The following is a 19,560-nucleotide window of genomic DNA, read 5'->3' on the forward strand; positions in this document are numbered from 1 at the left end:
GGATGAAGTGCAAGAAACCATTTGGACTTGGAAGCTGCACAGCCTCTGTCCCTCCTTCCAAACATAACAATATTTCAAAAAAAATCTCCCTAAAAATGACATGGCTCTGTTCTTAATAGTCTGTGAAAACCATAATGCCAGTGCTGGAAAAGATCCATGACTAATGGATGCAGCACAGACAAACCGGTTTATCTGTTTCCTTGTGAACTGGTGGTGAGGGAGGGTTGTAAATGGAGTGAGAGAACAGCAGTCTCTGAACATGCAGTTTGAGGCAGGAATTAAAGGAATTTGCTAAATGAATGAGAGAACAGGAAGTGGACTTGGCAAGTCATCCTTCTGTCTCCGTACCGCCCCTTTCTGTCAGATCGCTGCGTCTATTTCAAAACATGAACTGGGTATCACCCATCAGTGTGGACTTCGTGCCACTTCAAGCATTTCAGCCTGGGAAATGATTATTGCCTTTTCCAGCTCCCTTTGACAAGTGTTTTTCTGCTTGACTGGAAGAATGGCTCCACAAGGAGCCCTAGCCTGAAAAAATCATGGGGCTGCGATCTCACAGAGATTAGAACTACAGGGATTAGAAATATCTAATCTCTGTCCCCAAGGGAGCAGACACATGTGTCTTCAGAGTTGTCACTGGTTAAAAGAGTTTAACAAGAGGAGAAGAATTATACTGTCACCCCCACACACCAGTGTCCACTATAGCAGCGATTGTAGTAACCTCAAATGAATTCCTAAGACCTACGGTACAGCTGCCTGAGTAAGAAACTTGGGATCAAAGTGGTTTTGATGTCAGACTCCTTAGAAAGAAGAATATAGCTATTAAAATTTGAGCAAACATAACCAATCCTGTTGATTGTATTTGGACTATACAGTAATGCTCAGAGAACATCACACTTAATATGTCATAGGTGTAATGTACTGCTTTGCATATTAAATGACCCTCTCTCATGGCTAGTGGAGTGTGTCTCATAATGCTGCCAGTATTAGCATTGCAGTACTTCTGGTTTGGGTGGGGGGCTAGCAGCTTCTCAAGGGAGTTGTTCTGAAGTCATATTCTATTTTTTGCTACCACCTGCTTTTGATCTTACTGAAAGGATTAAACCTGTGCTTGAGGGGCTTTTCCTTATCATGGAGGCTGCATAGAGGAGTGGGGGAAGCCTCGGGACCCCTGCTGCTAACATGTAGAACCAAATTCTTCTTCAGGATTCACTTTTCTCCTGTTTCTGCCTGCAGTTTGAGTGCAGTAGCTCCAAAGCAGTACTCTACTGAAGAAAAGTTGCAATTAGTAGTAGCTGGGAGTAGGAATGCAGTCAGCCTCCTCCGTGCTGCTTCTGCAGTTGTCTTGATGTGGGATAAACCGGGAGGGAAATCAGAAGGAATATGGGAACTGGTAGTGTTTATTCTGGCCGGGTATCTGCAGTATAGTTTTTTTGTCAGTTCTAACTTAGTATTATGTGTTGTAAACATCTAGAGTCATGAATAAGTAATTCATGGTGAATATTGTTGACTGGTAGGGAGTTTATTAAAAAATTAGTGCTTCACTCCTTTTTGTAGTGCTTCATTATCACCCATATTTAGCTTTATGAGCTTAATCTCCCCCCTCCCTTGCTTCTAATATACTCTCTTGGCTAGAATTAATTTGTCGTATTTAAAATTAGTGTAACAGATCCACTGAACTGCTTTATGATGATAAATCTAAAAAAGTTATAAATGCTTATAATTGTGCTGTTTCAGTGATCCTATATTAAATCTTTCTGTATGTTGAGTCAATCTGTGTACTGTTTATACCTGCAGTGCTTTTTAATTAATATGGCTTTAATGGTTACAATACCAATTAGTGCAATAATTAATTCCCAATTCAGCCTGTTGCTGATGAAACATTATTTCACTCAAGTTCAAAGTCTTCCTGGGATAATTGTATGTGCTTTACTGGAGGAAAAACTGAAGCATGCAGAAAGTGCTCTCCAGAGAAGCTAAACATAAGTCACAGTGCTAAATACTGAACTCTTCTCTCCCACTCTCTCTAGCTGGAAGTGCATAAATGATAGTGTGAAGTGAAACTGCAATCTTGGTCCATGTAAAATTGGAGGAGTACTAGGGATCAGCAGACTGTTGACGTTCCTTTTGAAGCTCATTTTGCCTTGTGTTGATCCTCCTCCTGACTGGTGTGTAGCTCCCAGCCTGTACAGCAGGGGTGGCTGCCAGTCGCAGGGCACGTTAAATTTGAAGTTGTTGTTGCTTGGACGTTCAAGTCCTGCGTGAGCTGAAGGGTTGCGAATAGCTGCAGCAAAAAGTATCCAGGCTTTGATGGAGTAGTAAGTCAAGTTGAGAATGACCTCAAGTCTTACTATTTAACTTCGTTTAATGCAAAAGAACAGTTGTTTTTAGATGTGAGCTCTGTAGCTATGAATCTTCACAAATTCATAAAGAACTTGCATCTTGCTCATTCTTGCCACAGAGGCTGTCGCAGTTAAGTGCCATAGTGAGGGAGGGAAATAAGGACTTAGTTTTTATCTGCCTGGTGGCTGACCAGCTGCAGCAGCACAAACTATGCCAGCCCTACTGTAGTGAAGTACTGGTACACACTATTTAAGCTACTGTGATTTAATTGGGTCCTTAACTCCAGTGCTTCTTTTAGAGTAGTGAATTAAAATATTTACTAGATTGAACTCTTCCAGGGGGACTGTAGTTTACAATGGAAATGCTGTAGAAGACTAAATATACTGGTACATGGACTAGAAGCAATGCTACTGGAATTCAGTGTACAAAGTGTTCTTGATCTAAAATTAAACTTTTCCTTTACTTAGTCATTGGTTTGCTCATAAAAGCTTGTCTTTGTCCCCTTTCGAGCCTTTTTCACTAGAAAAAAAAGTCTGCTTGCTTGCAGAGGAGACTGTTGCCTGTACAAAGTCTTGGGTTTTTAGATTGGGGGCTTCATCCCTTAGATGGATAGACACATGGATCTGTAGACAAGTTTGTGTTCTCCCTTAAATAACTAAAACAGTCTCTTGAGCACAGCTGACTGAAAGAACTTGCATCAAGAGCACGTCAGGCACACATCAAGTTTTATGCATCTAGGTGCAACACAAAGATCCTGTTTTTAAACTTAAAGGATGTAGGTTTACTTTCATTGTTTTCTGGACAAAAATACTTTCTATTTGGATAGTTTGGGATGTCTTGTTAAGAATTACTGTCTGTTGTGCAATAGGTGTGACTGAGCTGAAATGTCTAGCCAAAGCAAACCCATGAAAGCCATTAGATTTAAAAGCACTCAGGATATTTGCAAGCCATAAATAACTTTTTGGACTTGTATTCAGAAGGTAGGGCTAAATATTGTGACTGGATTCAGCAGTTTAGTGTTGAAAAGACCATATTTGCTTGCTGGATTGAAAAGCGCCCTGAATGTAGTAGGGATACCCACTCAATATGTGATCTAATCCTCATCAGTCACAGGGGAACAGATTTTTCTGTTGGGAGTTTTTTCTTGGAGGGAGTAACTGCCTCTTGAGATGAAAACCTAATTGTAATTGCAACCTGTGAGGTGGTGGGTTCCAGCTCTTGTCTACTGCCTCAAAGTCCCTCAGCTGCCAAAGTGGGAGCTTTAGAAGGAGGCGAGTTGAGGGTGGGCAATTGAGAGATGTCCAGCAACTGGATGCAGATCCTTATTGAACATGATTATAACTTCATACAGTCACATGAGTAAAATAGTTCTGAGAAGCTATTACTGTGGTCTTGATTTTTATTATGCTTAAAATGATAGATGCTTACAGAGCTTTTAGCAGGCTGTATTTAATTGGGTGCCTGTAGCCCATGTCCAAGCCTTACTATTTTCTAATGGAATTAAAAAATAGTTGATTGTCTCTAGAAAGCAGTTCCACTAGAGCTGTGTCATAAACCTGAAATGGGGTATTTACTGCACCCTGGAGGGATCTTAAATTCAGAGTTCTCCTGACATTTAGCTGATGGTAGGTTCCAAGTACTGGAATGTCAGTATTAAGCAGACAGTAAGTTAGGCTTTAGTATTTTCCATGGGAGAAACAGACTTAGTTTGAAGGCTGGTAGTGTCTGTGTTTGAGTTGGTCTGTGCACACTCAGTCTGGGTCAGTGCACTCCACAGAAAAGGAAACGCATCAGAAAGACTAATATTGAGTAGAACTTGTCTAAAAACATCTCAACTCCAGTTCTTAGCAAATGATACCATACTGGTAAAGCAGAATGGAGAAAGATTAAATCTCATTTTAATAGCTGTATTTCATCCTAAGTGTGGGGCTTGCATATCTTCATTCAGGTTGAGAATCAAATAATACATCTCAAGCTAATCTTTAGTTGTTTCAGTAAGTTATCAGTATCTCTAAGATGCTTAAAAGTAAGTTTGATATCTAATCCAGCCTGCAGTAATACTAGATATCTATGAAGCAAAAATCTTTCTGGTTCAGTCTGATAGTGAAGATAGTTCTAGACTGTACATGTAGATAATGGGCCTTAGGGCCTGGAAGGGTAGGAGAGGCATTGGGCTGTTGCTTGTAGAACAGAATGTTATCCTTTCCTCCACAGTGAGAGCCAGGAACCTACATGGGCTGTTTGGTACGGTTTACCTGGATTACTCAAAAGTAAAGTGTGGGGTAAAATGATGGAAGGAGAATATCCCCATGGTAAATGTCTCTGAAATGACTGTGCAGTATTGAAGCCTTTTTTCAGAAGAAGGCAACTCTACTTTGAGTGTACATTATGCTTGCCTAAGAAGCATAATAAAAAAAAATGAGAATGTATATATATTATATATGTATTCGTTTATAATCTATTAGCAATTAGGAGGCCTGTCATTCACTCCTTTATTAAAATAAACTGTGAAATCTCTAGTTAATATGTGCAAACTTCAGTAATGACCTGTAGCACCCTCACCTGAGGCCTTTTGAGATACATAGCTAAATGCTTACTACCTCCTGTAATGAAGTTTTCTTAGTTCTGTGCTTGAGGAAGCAGGGAAGGTGCTTCTGAACAACTTGAACCAGATTGTCTTGGCAGGTTTATCTCCTCCAGGATGGAAGCAATGCTGGCTGATGTCCTTTTGTTTGGTGGTAAAGGATTTTTTCTCATGTTTGAAAGTACAGTCATAAAGAATGTCTCTTCAGTGATACTCGTACATGATTTAGCATTATATTTTCTGAAAGCTTTGCTAGATATTCTAACAGTTAAAATGGGAAGTCTTAAAACCAGAGTTTGATGCAAAACTCTTACTTATCTTAATGAAGATACCCAAAGTGTTATTCTTCAACATGTACTAGATTTTGGAGTGAATAACCCTGGGCTAAAAACTGAACTTCAAGTTAGCAAATGCCTCAGGATTCTCACCATGCAGAGTGGCCAGGGGCTGTCTCTTGAAGAGTAGGTCAAGCTGAAGCACAGTAATTGAGAAGAGACTTGGAAGAGGCTGTGTTTCTGCTTCAGTACTCTGGAGATATATTTGAGTTTGGATTAATTAAATCAAGTTAGGAACTTGTCTGTGCTGCAGTTAAATCTCTTGACCACTCTTGGGACACTTGATCAGACTCTTAGAATGGACTATACTGTATTGGACTCAGATCGTGCTCAACATTAAAGTGCTCAAGGGTCTACTATGGGAATGTGTAATTTGTCACAATAAGTGGATGTGGTCCAGTCTAGAGCATGTGACCAAGTACAGTGGAATTAGGAGCCCATCATTTATTCATCTGTTGTTCAAAGTCACAGAAATTGATGGATCTATAGTTTGCATGTTTGAATACTGAAACTGTGTTGCATATGAAAAGTACATGAGTTGTCTTGATATGGAATCTTTTCCTTACTGACACAGAAGCCTGGAATAGCTGCATGCTCAGTGGACTTGTTTCAAAACTAGTTGCAAGCAGCTGCTGTTCTTGTCCCTAAACTTTGGTTTTCTTTTGGAATGAATGGCACCTACTGAAGTTTACTAGTGTGTCTTGAGATATTTAACTGTAAAGTGAAGTGTTAGCTGAATGGGTCTCAATTTTGCTGAGACACTTGTGGGAGGGAGTAAATAGCTTTTTACACATGTGTATATTTCACTTGTATTGCATTCCTGAAACTTGTGTACATCAAGATTAGCAGTTACTGAGCTGAACAGCTTTTCATTACTAAGCTGAACACAAAACAAACAATTCCCGAGGCATTCTTGGGTATGATCCTGACACCACACTTCAAGATTTGTTATGTACCCAATTTATGATTTAGTGAGCAGCTTTACAGGAGCTATAACAAGCCATGATCAGCCAGATCAAAAAACTGAAACAGTGTTTGTGACACCAGTATGGGACTTGTTGCCCAAGGAGTTTATTCTATTGTACGAAGGTCCTGGTGGTATGTATCAAAGGATTCTTAACAGTGATTCTGGTGGTAGTTGCTGTCCTGTCTCCTTGAAGGCAGTCATTTTTCACCACAGTGCACTGAAAAGCAGTATACCTTAATCCTTTCAGAAGCTCCAGTGAAGCTGCTATAGTTCCTCTGCTTGTAAAGCATTGCTCTGGGGCAGGAAGCAGGTGCTGGGACTTGTCACAGTTACTGCTGTAGGAAATGCAGCTTGCCTACATAGCAAGCTGGGGTGTGCTGTGTGGGTAAACCTGATCAACTGCAGACGAGCTGAAACAGTAATACTTGCTCCCTGCCACCTCCTCCTCTTAACCTGAAAGTGGAAGTAAATGGAATCAAAGTTAGCACAAAAGGGAGAAAGTGAGAAATGGAAACCTTCTAGGGCAGTCTGTTCAGTGGCCCAGAATGACTAGAAGTTACACTGAGATACAATTGAGTACAAAGCTATTAATGTTTTGAGTTGACATTGGGCTGGCGTTGGCCTGCACTGAAATCCCTGCCTTTATTGTTGAGCTGAATAGTGTGACATCTTGGGCAATGAGATGTGGAATGAGTGTTTGTTTTAACACATCTTTTATCTTTCACTGATAAGAATTAGCTTCTAAGAAGCGAGATGAACAAGTCCACTTGTAAAAATGGGTTGAGACCCACTATGTAGACTTGATTCCTGAATGTTGCTAGGGATGAGTTATGTAAGGGTAATTGGTTCTTCCCGTCAGAGCCACTGATGTTGTATATTGTAGTTCTGCCACTTAGTAAGTTTTTAATATCAAATTTACTCACCTTGCTAAATTTGGAATAGTGATGCTGCTGATAGTCAAGTCTATAACCAGGTTAAGCAATAAATTCTTAAGTTAAAACTCCTTTTCATTTGCATCAATAACAACTTTGGAATGTCTTTAAGACTTGAATACTGAGAATTGTCTGGATGTGTGGAACAAAGAGAACAAGAAGATAAACTGTAGTTGCATAACACTTGTCAGAGAACTGTGCTAGTCTTGTATTTCCTTTTGGTGGAGACTTTAGACATAGAGGCTTGAATTAGACCTTCAACACGGAAAGGATAATAAAGCACTCTCTTCTGTCTGTCTAGCTCCAAAATTTGGGCATTAACCCAGCAAATATTGGATTCAGCACCCTAACAATGGAATCTGACAAATTCATCTGCATCAGGGAGAAAGTTGGAGAGCAGGCACAAGTAGTGATAATTGACATGACCGACCCAACAACGCCCATCAGACGTCCAATTTCTGCCGAAAGTGCCATCATGAATCCAGCCTCTAAAGTCATTGCGCTAAAAGGTGAGTGATCCCTTCCTACTGCAGTATGAAACCTGCTCTTCAGCTGTATTACTACTTACATATGCTCTCAAGCTTAAGATTTATGTAAACTTTCTAAGAAGAATCTGTATGAGGATGAGAATTCTTGCCTGAACTTGCATGCTGTATTTTTGGCAGTGGATTTTTCAGTAATCTTTAGATGATTTGCCTCAAAGTAGGCTTGGAACTGCTGCCTCCTGTTCTTGCTGAGGACCTGGCCAACGTATGGCATACTTTCCCTTTAAACAGATGTGTAAATGTAATGAACATTTGTAAAGGTGATGTGAAGCCATTCTTACTCCCTGCTCTGTCCTGGTCATTCCTTGTAGCTCTGAAGAGCTTACTAACTCATCTGGATGGCCATTAACTATGAAAGTCTGAATGTACAAGCATGTTAAGTTTGGTTATCATGAGATTTTGCAGATAGAACACCTCTGCTTCCTGGCACCTGTGGTGTTGATACTGACTTTAAATAGCACTCTGAACTCAAAGAAATGATTTTTAATAGATCTCTGGCTCTTTTAAGTGACCTACTTCTGGTATTTAATTTCAATAACTGTTACTGACCATGTACTTTTCTTCCTGCATCTTATCTGAACAGATGGTGAGTGAATTTCATTGTGACAGTTTATGTTCAGTAGTACAGAATGGTCTACTCTCATAAAAAGTACTGAACTTAAGGTAGCCATTTGACAGTTCACTTAATAGCCAGGTGGGGGATCTTAATCTTCACCTGGTATTGTAACAAAACATTCTCCATTGGCTTGTTGTAAACAGTTGTTTGTCTGCTTTGGCTATTGACTGTACCAAGTGAAGGAGGAGAGTGTGCTGTTCATGTCTGTGTGTATATGATGGAAGTACAGTTGATAGACAAAACTAAGTTGCAATATTTTTATGAGAGACCTCTGCTAGCATGTCCTGTGTGGTATTCATTTTTGCTTAAGTGTGTTTTTTTGTGGAAAATCATGGTGAAATTACTTAGGGGTCCAAGAAATAACCATCCTCACAACTGGGACAAAAACTGCTTGTATTTGATCTCAGGTTTATACTGATATTAGAGGGAACTAATGTGTTCATGTTTGACTTCAGTCGAATCTGTGATTCAGCAAAGGTACTTGCACATCTTGCAAAAGACTCTTACCCAGGGTGTGGGTAAAGGTAACAACGAAAAAATAATTTCACATCTGTTAAGAGTTCATTGCCCTTCTTCTTGGACCCTTTTAAACCATATTGGCAAGGAAAGTACCTTCTTTATACTAGCAGAACTTCACCTAGCTCTTAAAAGGAAACTATCATCTGGTTTTGGAACTAATCTGCTAACTAAATACGTTACCATCAGCTTTGAAGAATGTAACTTTATTCTTGCCAGTGTTAAGACTTGCTCAAAGGGAGTATTCTTCTGTCCATGCAGAGTGAAGAGCTTGTCCTCTGGAAGATAAAGTTGAGTGAATGATATCACACTGACATGCAGAGGTCTTTTGTCTGGTGTCACAAACTTAATGATCTCTTCTTCGGTCAATCTAACAGCCGAAGGGTTGGGTAGAAAAAGAATAAATAGAGCTACCTAACCAATATGCCATTACCCACAATAACCAGCAGAACTACAGGGAACTGCACTGAAGACATGGTTGAAGTCAGTTTGCTGCTCCAGACTTTCCCTGCTGATTGACTGGGACCTCATTAGTCAAAACTGTTGCATATTGTGACTCAGTGTGCTGTGACTGGGAGTTGCTCATAATCTGAGGATTATTGAGCAAGAAACACACAAACCTACCCTCAGAAAAAAAAGAAATGAAATGATTCTTGCTTTAAACTGGAATATAGTATGCACAATTTCATTTCGAGATTGCATGTGGCATTCTCCTGGTGTAACAAGATTTCTGCTTTATCCTTGTGTTCATGATTCTCTTGCTTTGCTCTGTACCGAGAGTATTCTCCAGCTGGTGTAAGCAGAGAATGCAGCACTTGAGTGCTACCATTCGTTGTTCAATGGGGAAACTTCATGCTCCAGTGAAATGAAATGTAAATTCTCATGCCAGTGTTCAAAAAATGAATCTACTTACTTGACTACACCTGGAAAGAATAGTCTGAGTAGACTGTCTCTGACTTCTTATCTCAGATCTTGGCTAAGAAGGCATGCAAATACACAGAAGTCAAACTCACACTTGCCTTTCACTATGGCTTTATAGCAGGTTCTATTCTGTCCATCCAAATAACAGACTTTTTTGTACTTTAATTACAGTTTAGAGTTCTGAAGTTTGAATTTTTTGCCACACTTAAGGAAATGTGTTGCTATGGCTCCTGTGGCCCCCAACATCCAGAGCTAGCTGCATGATGATTCTGAAGCTGTTTCCAACTGTAACACAGCAGTCAAATTTAGTCTAGAAGATAGATAAGCATAAGCTTTTAACTTGTTCTGGTAGCTTATCAGTTTCTTCTGTGTTCTTAAAACTAGGAAGGGCATTTTGCTTCCTTTTCAGGATGACTGACTGAGAACTGTTTCTGTAGGCACTTACCAGTGTTTTGGAGATAGTGACTAGAGTCCTTCCAGAACTACTTGTCAGCTTTCTGTACATGAGGCTGCATACTGTGGGAGTTCCAAAATCAATCCCTCGATAGCACCAATCCTCTGCTGGACAAATTGTTGTCCAGTACCATAACTATGCTGTTTCCAACTCTCGGTTTACAGCTGGTGTTAGTCCTCGTCTTACTGCATTTGAATAATACAGTAACTGCATGTGCAGAGCTGGGTGGTCAGAAATGGGCTGTTTTGTTCCCAGGAGAGCTAGCAAGCTTTCCTAGAACTAGTTGATCAAGTTAACAGTTCTTTATGAAGTTAACCCAGGGAGCATAAGTGTTCCATGTGGCACCTCTGAAATACCATCTCTCTTGATACTGCATTAAATTAATATGATCAATTTATTGTATGGATGTTGCTAAAACATTATAGAGCAGTCTGAGATGCATATTAATGTGGGATCGATATCCCTTGAAAATGATCCCTCAGTGGCCAGCAGCCTTCATCTACCAAAACTTCCCAGCAGCAGGAACATGTACCAGTTTGACAGTTGAAAGTGTTACTAGCAGGGAAAGCACGTCTGCAACGTGGATAGAAGTAATGGCATTACAAGCCAATACTGTAGTAGTCTGAGTGGGTGTCTTGTGAACAGTAAACAATATTCCTAGGGCTGAGTTGTCTGATCTGCAGGGAAGTAAAACATTTTGATTTCCTGAAAGCAACAGAGCCCTTTATTTATAGATTTATTCAATTAATGCGAGGTTTAAGTCTACCCTTGCTAGCTGCTTCTGATGGTTAAAAGGAATACTAAAGGCAAGCTTAAACCTGAAATATAGTTACTAAAATCATGAAGCAGTAACCTTAACTGGAACAAAAGCCGCAAATCTTTCTGGACTTTTGACTGTCCTCTTCAATAGGTACTTGTTTTACTCTTGTACAGAGCCCATCTATCTCCTAGTTAAGTGCACAGTTCAACAGAAAAATAGAATGGAAGCTGTAGTCTTTGGCTGTCTCAGGAGCAGTTGCGTGTCTTATGCTGTTGGACTCAGTCCAGGTCATCTGCAGCAACCACTAAACTGACACAAACTGGAGCCATTCTTCCTATTAATTGTACTGAATGACATCTGCTAGACACCTGTAACTTGGTATACCAGTGCTGCTACCTAAAGCAGAGCTTTAGCCTGTTGCTTAGCCTGTCTTTTAATGACAGCTTATAATTAATAAAAATGTATATGCTTGTTAGTTGTTGGAATGTCTAAGTGTCCATAAGAAGTAAACTTATTTTCTTCAGGGATGATAGAGGTGGGGAGGGGATTCTCTTTGATAAGAGTCAAAGGAGACTTAGATGTGACAGGACACTAACCCTGTCTGGAACATCACTGGAATAGTGGGTTAAACAGTGTGCTTGTAAATAGGCAAACTACAGGATGGGCATTGTGATAATCTGTTTTTTCTTGGGTTTTGTCACACTAGCTGGGAAAACACTTCAGATCTTTAACATTGAAATGAAAAGTAAAATGAAAGCCCACACAATGGCAGAGGAAGTGATCTTCTGGAAATGGATATCTGTGAATACAGTTGCCTTAGTGACAGAGACAGCAGTCTACCACTGGAGCATGGAGGGAGAATCACAACCCCAGAAGATGTTTGACAGGCATGCTAGTCTTGCGGGCTGCCAAATCATCAATTACAGAACAGATGAACACCAAAAATGGCTGCTGCTGATTGGAATTTCAGCACAGGTAAGCTACTGGAAACAGCACACTGTGAAAACAGTGGGGAGAGCCCTGGCCCCACTTCACTTAATAGCTGCTAGAGTTACTTAGTTTTGGTCTGTAGAAACACAAGTTATCTCTTTTTTTTCAGGAATAACCTGACTTTTATTGCAATTCAAATGTTGGAGGAGGGGATTGAGGGGCATTTTCTTTTTAGTTTACTGTCTCAAACATCTTCCTATAAGTATCTGAAATCTTATCTTTAAAAGCTTTTTTTTTTTCTAGCAAAATCGTGTGGTTGGTGCAATGCAGCTGTACTCAGTTGATAGAAAAGTCTCACAACCTATAGAGGGCCATGCAGCAGCTTTTGCAGAATTCAAAATAGAGGGAAATGCCAAACCTTCTACTCTCTTCTGTTTTGCCGTGAGGAGTCCTGCAGGGGGAAAGGTAAAGTCTGCAGCTCTTTTCTTGTTCTGCTCTAGCAGAACTCTGTACTCCTGGAACTTCAATGAGCACACAGTTTAGTGCATGCTCTCTGAAGAACAGCTTGGGAATTGTGTGTGCAGCATATTTGGTCAGCACCAAAATGTTTTCTCTCAGTAGGTTAGAAACTGCAAAAAGTCTGAGTTGCTTGGGTGGAATGTGGGCTTAAGAATGAATGTAGATGAAATGAGAACTGAGCTTAGGGTGTTAAAACATCAGTTTATGCCCATGTGCTGTTTTGTGTATATGAAGTTAAGTCATTAAGCAGCCTCTTATGTCTTGAATCTGGTACAGGAAGAGACTAAATAAGCCTTAGTGCAGTGGGTAGGTTGTTTGTATCAAGCTGGAGTCATCATCCCTGGAGGTGGTAAAAAAAAAAAAAAATGAGTAGATGTAGCACTTGAGGCTATGGTCTAGTAGTTAGGGAAATGCTGGGGTGAAGGTTGGACTTGATGATTCTATAGTGATTCTTTCCAACAGTAGTGATTCTATGATAGTGGAATTGAGCAGCCGTTGAATATGCTACAACTGCTGAGCAGCTGACAATTCTCACTCAACATCTTGAACAAGTTGCCTTGAATAGAAACACAGACTGCTTTCATAGAAAGCATGCTTTTTTTCTTTAGCTTTTCCTGATTTTTTTACTTTATCAAGTTCCAGAAAACTTTTTTCCTCTGATAAATATCTGGAGCACAGCTCCCTCGACTGTTGGTTCAGGATTGGGTAGATGCTCATCAGCCAAGTGTGGCAGATGACTTCAGTAGCATATCTGAAGAAAGGAGCCTCTTTCTTGTGGCTGTACTTGGAGTCAATCTTGTGACATGTAGTATTTCTTTTCTAGCTACACATAATTGAAGTAGGTCAGCCAGCTACTGGAAATCAGCCGTTTGTGAAGAAAGCTGTTGATGTGTTTTTCCCACCTGAGGCACAGACAGACTTTCCTGTGGCAATGCAGGTAAATGTTTGACCCTCAAAAATCAACTTTATAGCCTGATGAGTAGCTGCCATCTCTGTTGTGAAGAATGCTTCCTACTAGTGTGGTGTTGTCATTCCTCCTAGATCTGGGAGGGATGTTAAGATTTGTGGGAGGTAGCTTGGACATTGAAATGGTAACTTAAACGTACAGCTTGTTCCAATATGTCAGCTCTAAAAGTTTATACATTTTTAAATACTGGTTATATTTAGGGGGGAAAAAAGAATGGCCAACAAAACCCCTACCAAAAAGAAACCCTGCAACAACAGAAAACCAGACCCTAAAAAAGCCTCAATACTGTCTTCCAGTAGAATGTCACTACCAGCACTTTGGCTATTGAACTTCCTATTAATGTTCAGGGTTTTAGATAACAGTGTTATGGTGACTGATGTAGCTTCATACAAAAGTAGCATTTCATCTGCAGTACACCTTGCTATGAGAGACAAATGGAGCAGAGTCCTATATCAGCATATGTCCTGTACTAGCATCACAAAAGAGGCAATTTTGGACGTTAATGTCTTTAGGAAAAAACATAGCTGGTTGCTGTGTCAGACTAAACTTCACTTCACATGTCTGCAGGACTAGGAATTTTGTATTAAAAGCAAAGTATCTCAGAGCATGCTGACCAGTCTAATAGACCAGCTTCATAAATGAACCAAGGGATGCCTTCAACTAGGGTGAACAAAGCAAACTGACTACATGGCAGAATTCATGTGGATGTGTAGTTCAGCTTGAGGCTTAATTAACATCTTAAGACTCATTCCAAAGCAAAAGTACTTCTTTGAAAACCAGTTTGGCTTGAAAGCCTCTCCAGTTTAGCTGTCATATCCCTTACACTGGCATTCTCAGTAGCTGAGCTTTGTTTAGGTTCTAATGGTGCTTTGGGCAGGCCTTAGAAGAGTGGGATTCTCTCACTAATATTTCTGAACAGAAACTTGTACTGGCATATCGAGACTGGAATGCAGATTATGCCCAGACTTTCTGCCTCAGCCTGGCTCATTAAGATATGGAGTATGTGCTTTGTTGTAGATGAATTATTTCCCTTCAGCCTTTCTATTCAGTGGATCCATGGATCCAAATGCCCAGCAAAGCTGTCGATTGCTTTGAGTCTGTAAGGAAGAAGCCTGAAGCTATATTTGTTCTTGGTGTCGGTGCAAAGGCATGTCACTGCAATACTGTCTTGTGACTAGGCTAAAGGCAGTTGTCTTAACTGTTACGGTTTTAATCTTGACTAATAAAAATTCGTCTTTTGGCAGATTGGAATTAAGCATGGTGTTATCTACTTGATCACCAAGTATGGATATATTCACATGTATGACTTGGAGTCTGGAGTGTGCATCTACATGAACCGTATTAGTGCTGATACTATCTTTGTCACAGCTCCTCATGAACCTACCTCAGGCATTATTGGTGTGAACAAAAAAGGACAGGTAACACATCTGGCACTCTGGTTTTGAGTCTTAAAGCTCAGGTGGAATGTAACACAGTGAGTGACTTAATACAACAAGTATCATGGAAGGGAGCAAGTAACTTTAATTATTCAGTTTTTAACCTTTCCTAATACAGAACTGCTTGGGCAGGAACTTGGTTTTGTTTTTTAATAATCTACTACTTCACTGATGGGCTGCAGAGCCATTTGGTTGCTACATTTCATAGTTGTGGAGGAAAGGACAGTACTCCTCAATATATTCCTTGTCCTCTCCAGGTGCTTTCTGTATGTGTTGAGGAAGACAACATAGTGAACTATGCTACGAATGTTCTTCAGAATCCTGACTTGGGACTGCGTATGGCCATACGTAGTAATCTAGCTGGGGCAGAGGAGTTATTTGCCAGGAAGTTCAACACATTGTTTGCTCAAGGAAGCTATGCAGATGCTGCCAAAGTAGCTGCATCTGCACCAAAGGTAAATAACTCCTGAAGGTAAAGCTTGGAAGTCACAAGGATTTACCTTATTTTGGTGTACTTGCTTAGCTCACTTGTTTCTGTACTTGATGTTCAAAACCAGAAGTGCTGCAATACCAGCCTTAGTCCTCTGTAGCCTGCTTGTTGCTAATATGTTCTCATGTCCCATGAGAGAGCATCTACTATACTTTTCTAACTATAGACTGGACCTGCTGTGGCCACTGACTTCTTGCTAAAATGTCACTAGTTTCCTTAAGATCTCCACCCTGAAGTGTGTTACACTTCAGTATGGTTTAACACTTGTTTTTTGACTAATACTATTCAGCCTTCACTAATAAAGCATTGCTTCTCTCTGTGTTGTGCTTCTTCAGGGAATTCTGCGTACCAGTGATACAATCAGGAAGTTCCAGAGTGTACCAGCTCAGCCTGGGCAGGCCTCTCCCCTGCTCCAGTACTTTGGAATATTGCTTGACCAGGGACAGCTGAACAAATTTGAGTCTCTGGAGCTCTGTCGCCCTGTCCTACAGCAGGGCCGCAAGCAGCTTCTGGAGAAGTGGCTGAAGGAAGACAAGGTAGGGTTGATCATGATGCTAGCTTAATTCTATTGTCTTGTATGAACTGAGTGTGATCAATGCTTTTGTTGATACTACATCTCTGAATTCTTCTGCTTGACAAAATACCTCTCCTGACTTCAGCTGGAGTGCTCAGAGGAGCTGGGAGACTTGGTGAAGACAGCTGACCCAACCCTTGCACTCAGTGTCTATCTTCGTGCTAATGTGCCGAACAAAGTGATTCAGTGCTTTGCTGAAACGGGTCAATTCCAGAAAATAGTGCTGTATGCTAAAAAGGTAAAGTTGTTTATCACAAACCACTGGGCTCTATCTTAAATTTAATGTGTACATTCTTATGCTGTCTTCGATGAGATAAGTTTGATTCCTGTCACTTAAAACTGATAGTGGGTGAGATTGAGAAATAGTGTTTTCCTCATTGTCATAGTGAGTGACTAATGTTTGAGCAGTCTGAAAAAAAATGTAATTCATAACATTGAGAATTTTATGAACAGTCAAATTAATAGACTAGCTCAAGCTTCTTCTAGAGAATAAATATGTAAGATTATTCTTAAATTTGTAAGACTTTAGTTTTTTGAACAGGTTACAAAACCATTTGCCTGATCCCCACTTAAGTTTGGGACCTTACTTGATAAATAATGCCCGAAGATTGTTCAAATATTTGTTCCTAGTGGTTTTCTTACCTCACAAGACATTCCCTGGTGCATGTCCTGGTTCAGTTACTGAGTAGGTGAATATTGAATTTTTGTGTCAACAGACAAGCAATGCTTTTGTCTGAGAATTCTTGGGAGATGGGCACAACAACCTTACAGCAGTTCATGATGTGTAAGCAAAAGAATCTGAAGGTTTAGATCTGTAAAGCTTCCCAGACATGCATGACTGTTTCTGAAATCTCTAGGTTGGCTATACCCCAGACTGGATCTTCTTACTGAGAAGTGTGATGAGAGTCAGTCCAGAGCAAGGTCTGCAGTTCTCTCAGATGCTGGTACAAGATGAGGAGCCACTGGCTAACATTAACCAGGTGATGCCTACAACAAGAGTATTGGCCTCTTGCTAGACAGAGGTAGTAGCATAGTACTATTCTGGGCACTGGTAAGGCCAGTTCAGGTCTCCAGCTGGCTTGGTTAGAGAAGTGACTACACCATTCTACTCAAGTTTAGTTACCACTAGGTCTTTAGAGGCAAATGTGATCTCAAATTTTTGTGGAAGCTTTTTGGTGTAGTAGTGTAATTTTGATAATGAATCTGCCACAGTCTTAGTCTAAGCAATAGTGTTACTGTCCTATTTCTGGCTTTAATAGGGCATATACTAACTCTTCCCATGCAGAGAATTTACAGGAAGATGAATAAATAAACCTGAGTTGAGTGGTCATTGCCACTGGCTGCTTTGGATGAAACGGATACAAAAATAAGGCAATAATTTGCATTATTAAGTAATTGAAGCTACTTACAAAAAAAGTTAGCCTTTCTTGTAGCAACCAGCCCAACAAGAGAGAAGGGATAAGATTTGCATGCTGTGTTAAAACTAGAGTAGGTGGCAAAATCTGGCATAATAGCTCAAAGTAATGTGCTGCTTACATTCTAGAGAAAAAGAAAACAGTGTGAAACTTGTCTCTGTTACCACAGTAGTAACCCTGTGGAAGTGAAGGGAATGTAGCATGCAAGTGCTGTAATGAGCTGCCTTTCTAGCCAGACAGTTGGTATATACAGATAAATATGCATGTGTGTATCCAGACCCCCTTCTCTAACTTGACCTATCTCAACAGATTGTGGATGTTTTCATGGAGAACAGTCTCATTCAGCAGTGCACGTCCTTTCTGTTGGATGCCCTGAAAAATAACCGCCCTGCAGAAGGCCACCTTCAGACTCGTCTTCTGGAAATGAATTTGATTCATGCCCCACAGGTAAGACCTCTTAACCTAGCTCCTACCAAAAATGAAGGAGAGAGAATAGTAGGCTTGCACAAGAATATGCTGTCCAACACTAAGTAGTTCAGTAACATCAAAGACTACTATGACAAAAGTATCACTGCTGTGACTTCTCAACAACTTTAAGGCTGAGCTGCTGTGATTCTCTGACAGTCTGAATATGAAATGTAACCTCCTAGGTTGCAGATGCCATTCTTGGAAACCAAATGTTTACACACTACGATCGTGCTCACGTTGCCCAGTTGTGTGAGAAGGCAGGCCTGCTCCAGCGAGCTTTGGAACACTACACGGATCTCTATGATATTAAACGTGCTGTTGTTCATACTCACCTCTTGAATCCTGAGGTAAGTCTGTTGTACAGAGTAAGGAAACAAAAGCTTAAGTAAAGTGAACTCTCTTTAACACTTCTGTAGCTTCTAAAATCCTTGTAGCTGATAAATGATGGTTTGTAGGTACTTGAATTTTATAGCTGTGATTCAAAAACATTTTGTCCAGTTAATGACTAAACTGAAATCTATACTTTTCATGGCTTAAATCTGACCTCAATTTCCCAAGTGGGTAATTTCAAATCTTAATTTCCAAACTGCATTTTTGTAGTTGTCAAGATGGTATGTTTCTTTTCAAGTGTTTGGTCTTAGTGCATGGAAGACTTCTCTAGCAAGTGTGACAGACTCCAGCTAGTTGCCACATTTTGCAAGTCAGTCAAATCCCATATAAGTTACTGAGTAAAACTTCTTTCTTTGCAGTGGCTTGTGAACTTCTTTGGCTCGCTCTCAGTTGAAGACTCTGTGGAGTGTTTGCGTGCCATGCTGTCAGCCAACATTAGGCAAAACCTACAGCTCTGTGTGCAGGTTGCTTCTAAATACCATGAGCAGCTTGGTACCCAGTCTCTTGTGGAGCTTTTTGAATCTTTCAAAAGCTATGAAGGTACAGTATTAGATGGAAGCAGCTTACTTGGAAGCACTATTTGATTGAAGCTAATAGTAAGGATTGTAGCTTTTGCAAGAGGTACTTGTCATGTGGCTTGACCTTAGGATGCATTTATCAGAGTAAGCTCATCACAGTGAGTTCTGGGGGTAGCTTTGTTCAAGATGGTTTCTTTACCCTTGACTAAAGATCAGAATAAAAGATGAAACCTGACAGAAAAATCCTTCTGATTTTTCCTGCACTAAAATGAAAGCTCCTCTCTCAGCAGGGTTGAACTAAGTCACAAGCTGAAGCCTGTAACAGTCTGTGCTTGCTTCACTTACACTTCTAGCTATGTTAAACATGTGACTCTTTCTAGGACTGTTCTATTTCTTGGGTTCCATTGTGAACTTCAGCCAGGATCCAGATGTTCACTTCAAGTACATCCAGGCAGCTTGCAAGACTGGTCAGATCAAGGAAGTGGAAAGAATTTGCCGTGAAAGTAACTGCTATAACCCAGAGCGGGTGAAGAACTTTCTGAAGGTAAATATTCTGTCCAATGGGCTGAGCAGTCCTCTGTATGTTTTGCTTAGCAGCAGAAGGCTGCTTACAGCCTTCTAATGGAGGGAAAGACCAGTTCAGGGTTTAGCTGGTGTGGCTGAGAGTAGTCTGCTATGTAGCTAGAATAGAGGTCTGATCCTGTTCCAGGCATATTATAAGAGGTCCTTCTAGGCTTCTGCTGGGAAAACAAGCCCAAATTCACCATTCCTTTAAACTAGCCTGTATGATATAACTTGTACCAAACTCATGAATATGTTGTCACCTAATAGTAGTTGAATCCAGGTGGGCAGAAGGAACGACTATGCTGAAGTATTCAGC

General features: G+C 40.4%; 1 protein-coding gene across 2 annotated transcripts in view; it reads left to right on the plus strand.

Moving 5' to 3' along the window:
* Positions 1-7,468: 7,468 nt before the first annotated feature.
* The window catches only part of LOC103768546 (clathrin heavy chain 1-like), a 27,511-nt gene continuing 15,419 nt past the window's right edge, over positions 7,469-19,560 (plus strand). The window contains exons 1-14 of one of the 2 annotated variants that reach the window (XM_008935696.1): positions 7,469-7,670; positions 8,290-8,292; positions 11,680-11,948; positions 12,207-12,368; positions 13,246-13,359; positions 14,634-14,807; positions 15,083-15,280; positions 15,651-15,851; positions 15,975-16,127; positions 16,747-16,869; positions 17,614-17,751; positions 17,955-18,119; positions 18,522-18,702; positions 19,061-19,224. In XM_008935696.1, coding sequence (XP_008933944.1) covers positions 7,514-7,670; positions 8,290-8,292; positions 11,680-11,948; positions 12,207-12,368; positions 13,246-13,359; positions 14,634-14,807; positions 15,083-15,280; positions 15,651-15,851; positions 15,975-16,127; positions 16,747-16,869; positions 17,614-17,751; positions 17,955-18,119; positions 18,522-18,702; positions 19,061-19,224 — 2,202 coding nt within the window. In that variant the 5' untranslated portion in view covers positions 7,469-7,513. The remainder of the gene's footprint in view (positions 7,671-8,289; positions 8,293-11,679; positions 11,949-12,206; positions 12,369-13,245; positions 13,360-14,633; positions 14,808-15,082; positions 15,281-15,650; positions 15,852-15,974; positions 16,128-16,746; positions 16,870-17,613; positions 17,752-17,954; positions 18,120-18,521; positions 18,703-19,060; positions 19,225-19,560) is intronic. The other variant, XM_008935703.1, reaches the window with a different exon arrangement.

Source organism: Merops nubicus, unplaced genomic scaffold (genome assembly GCF_000691845.1).
Source record: "Merops nubicus isolate BGI_N331 unplaced genomic scaffold, ASM69184v1 scaffold51490, whole genome shotgun sequence".
In the NCBI taxonomy this organism is placed as follows: Eukaryota; Metazoa; Chordata; class Aves; order Coraciiformes; family Meropidae; genus Merops; species Merops nubicus.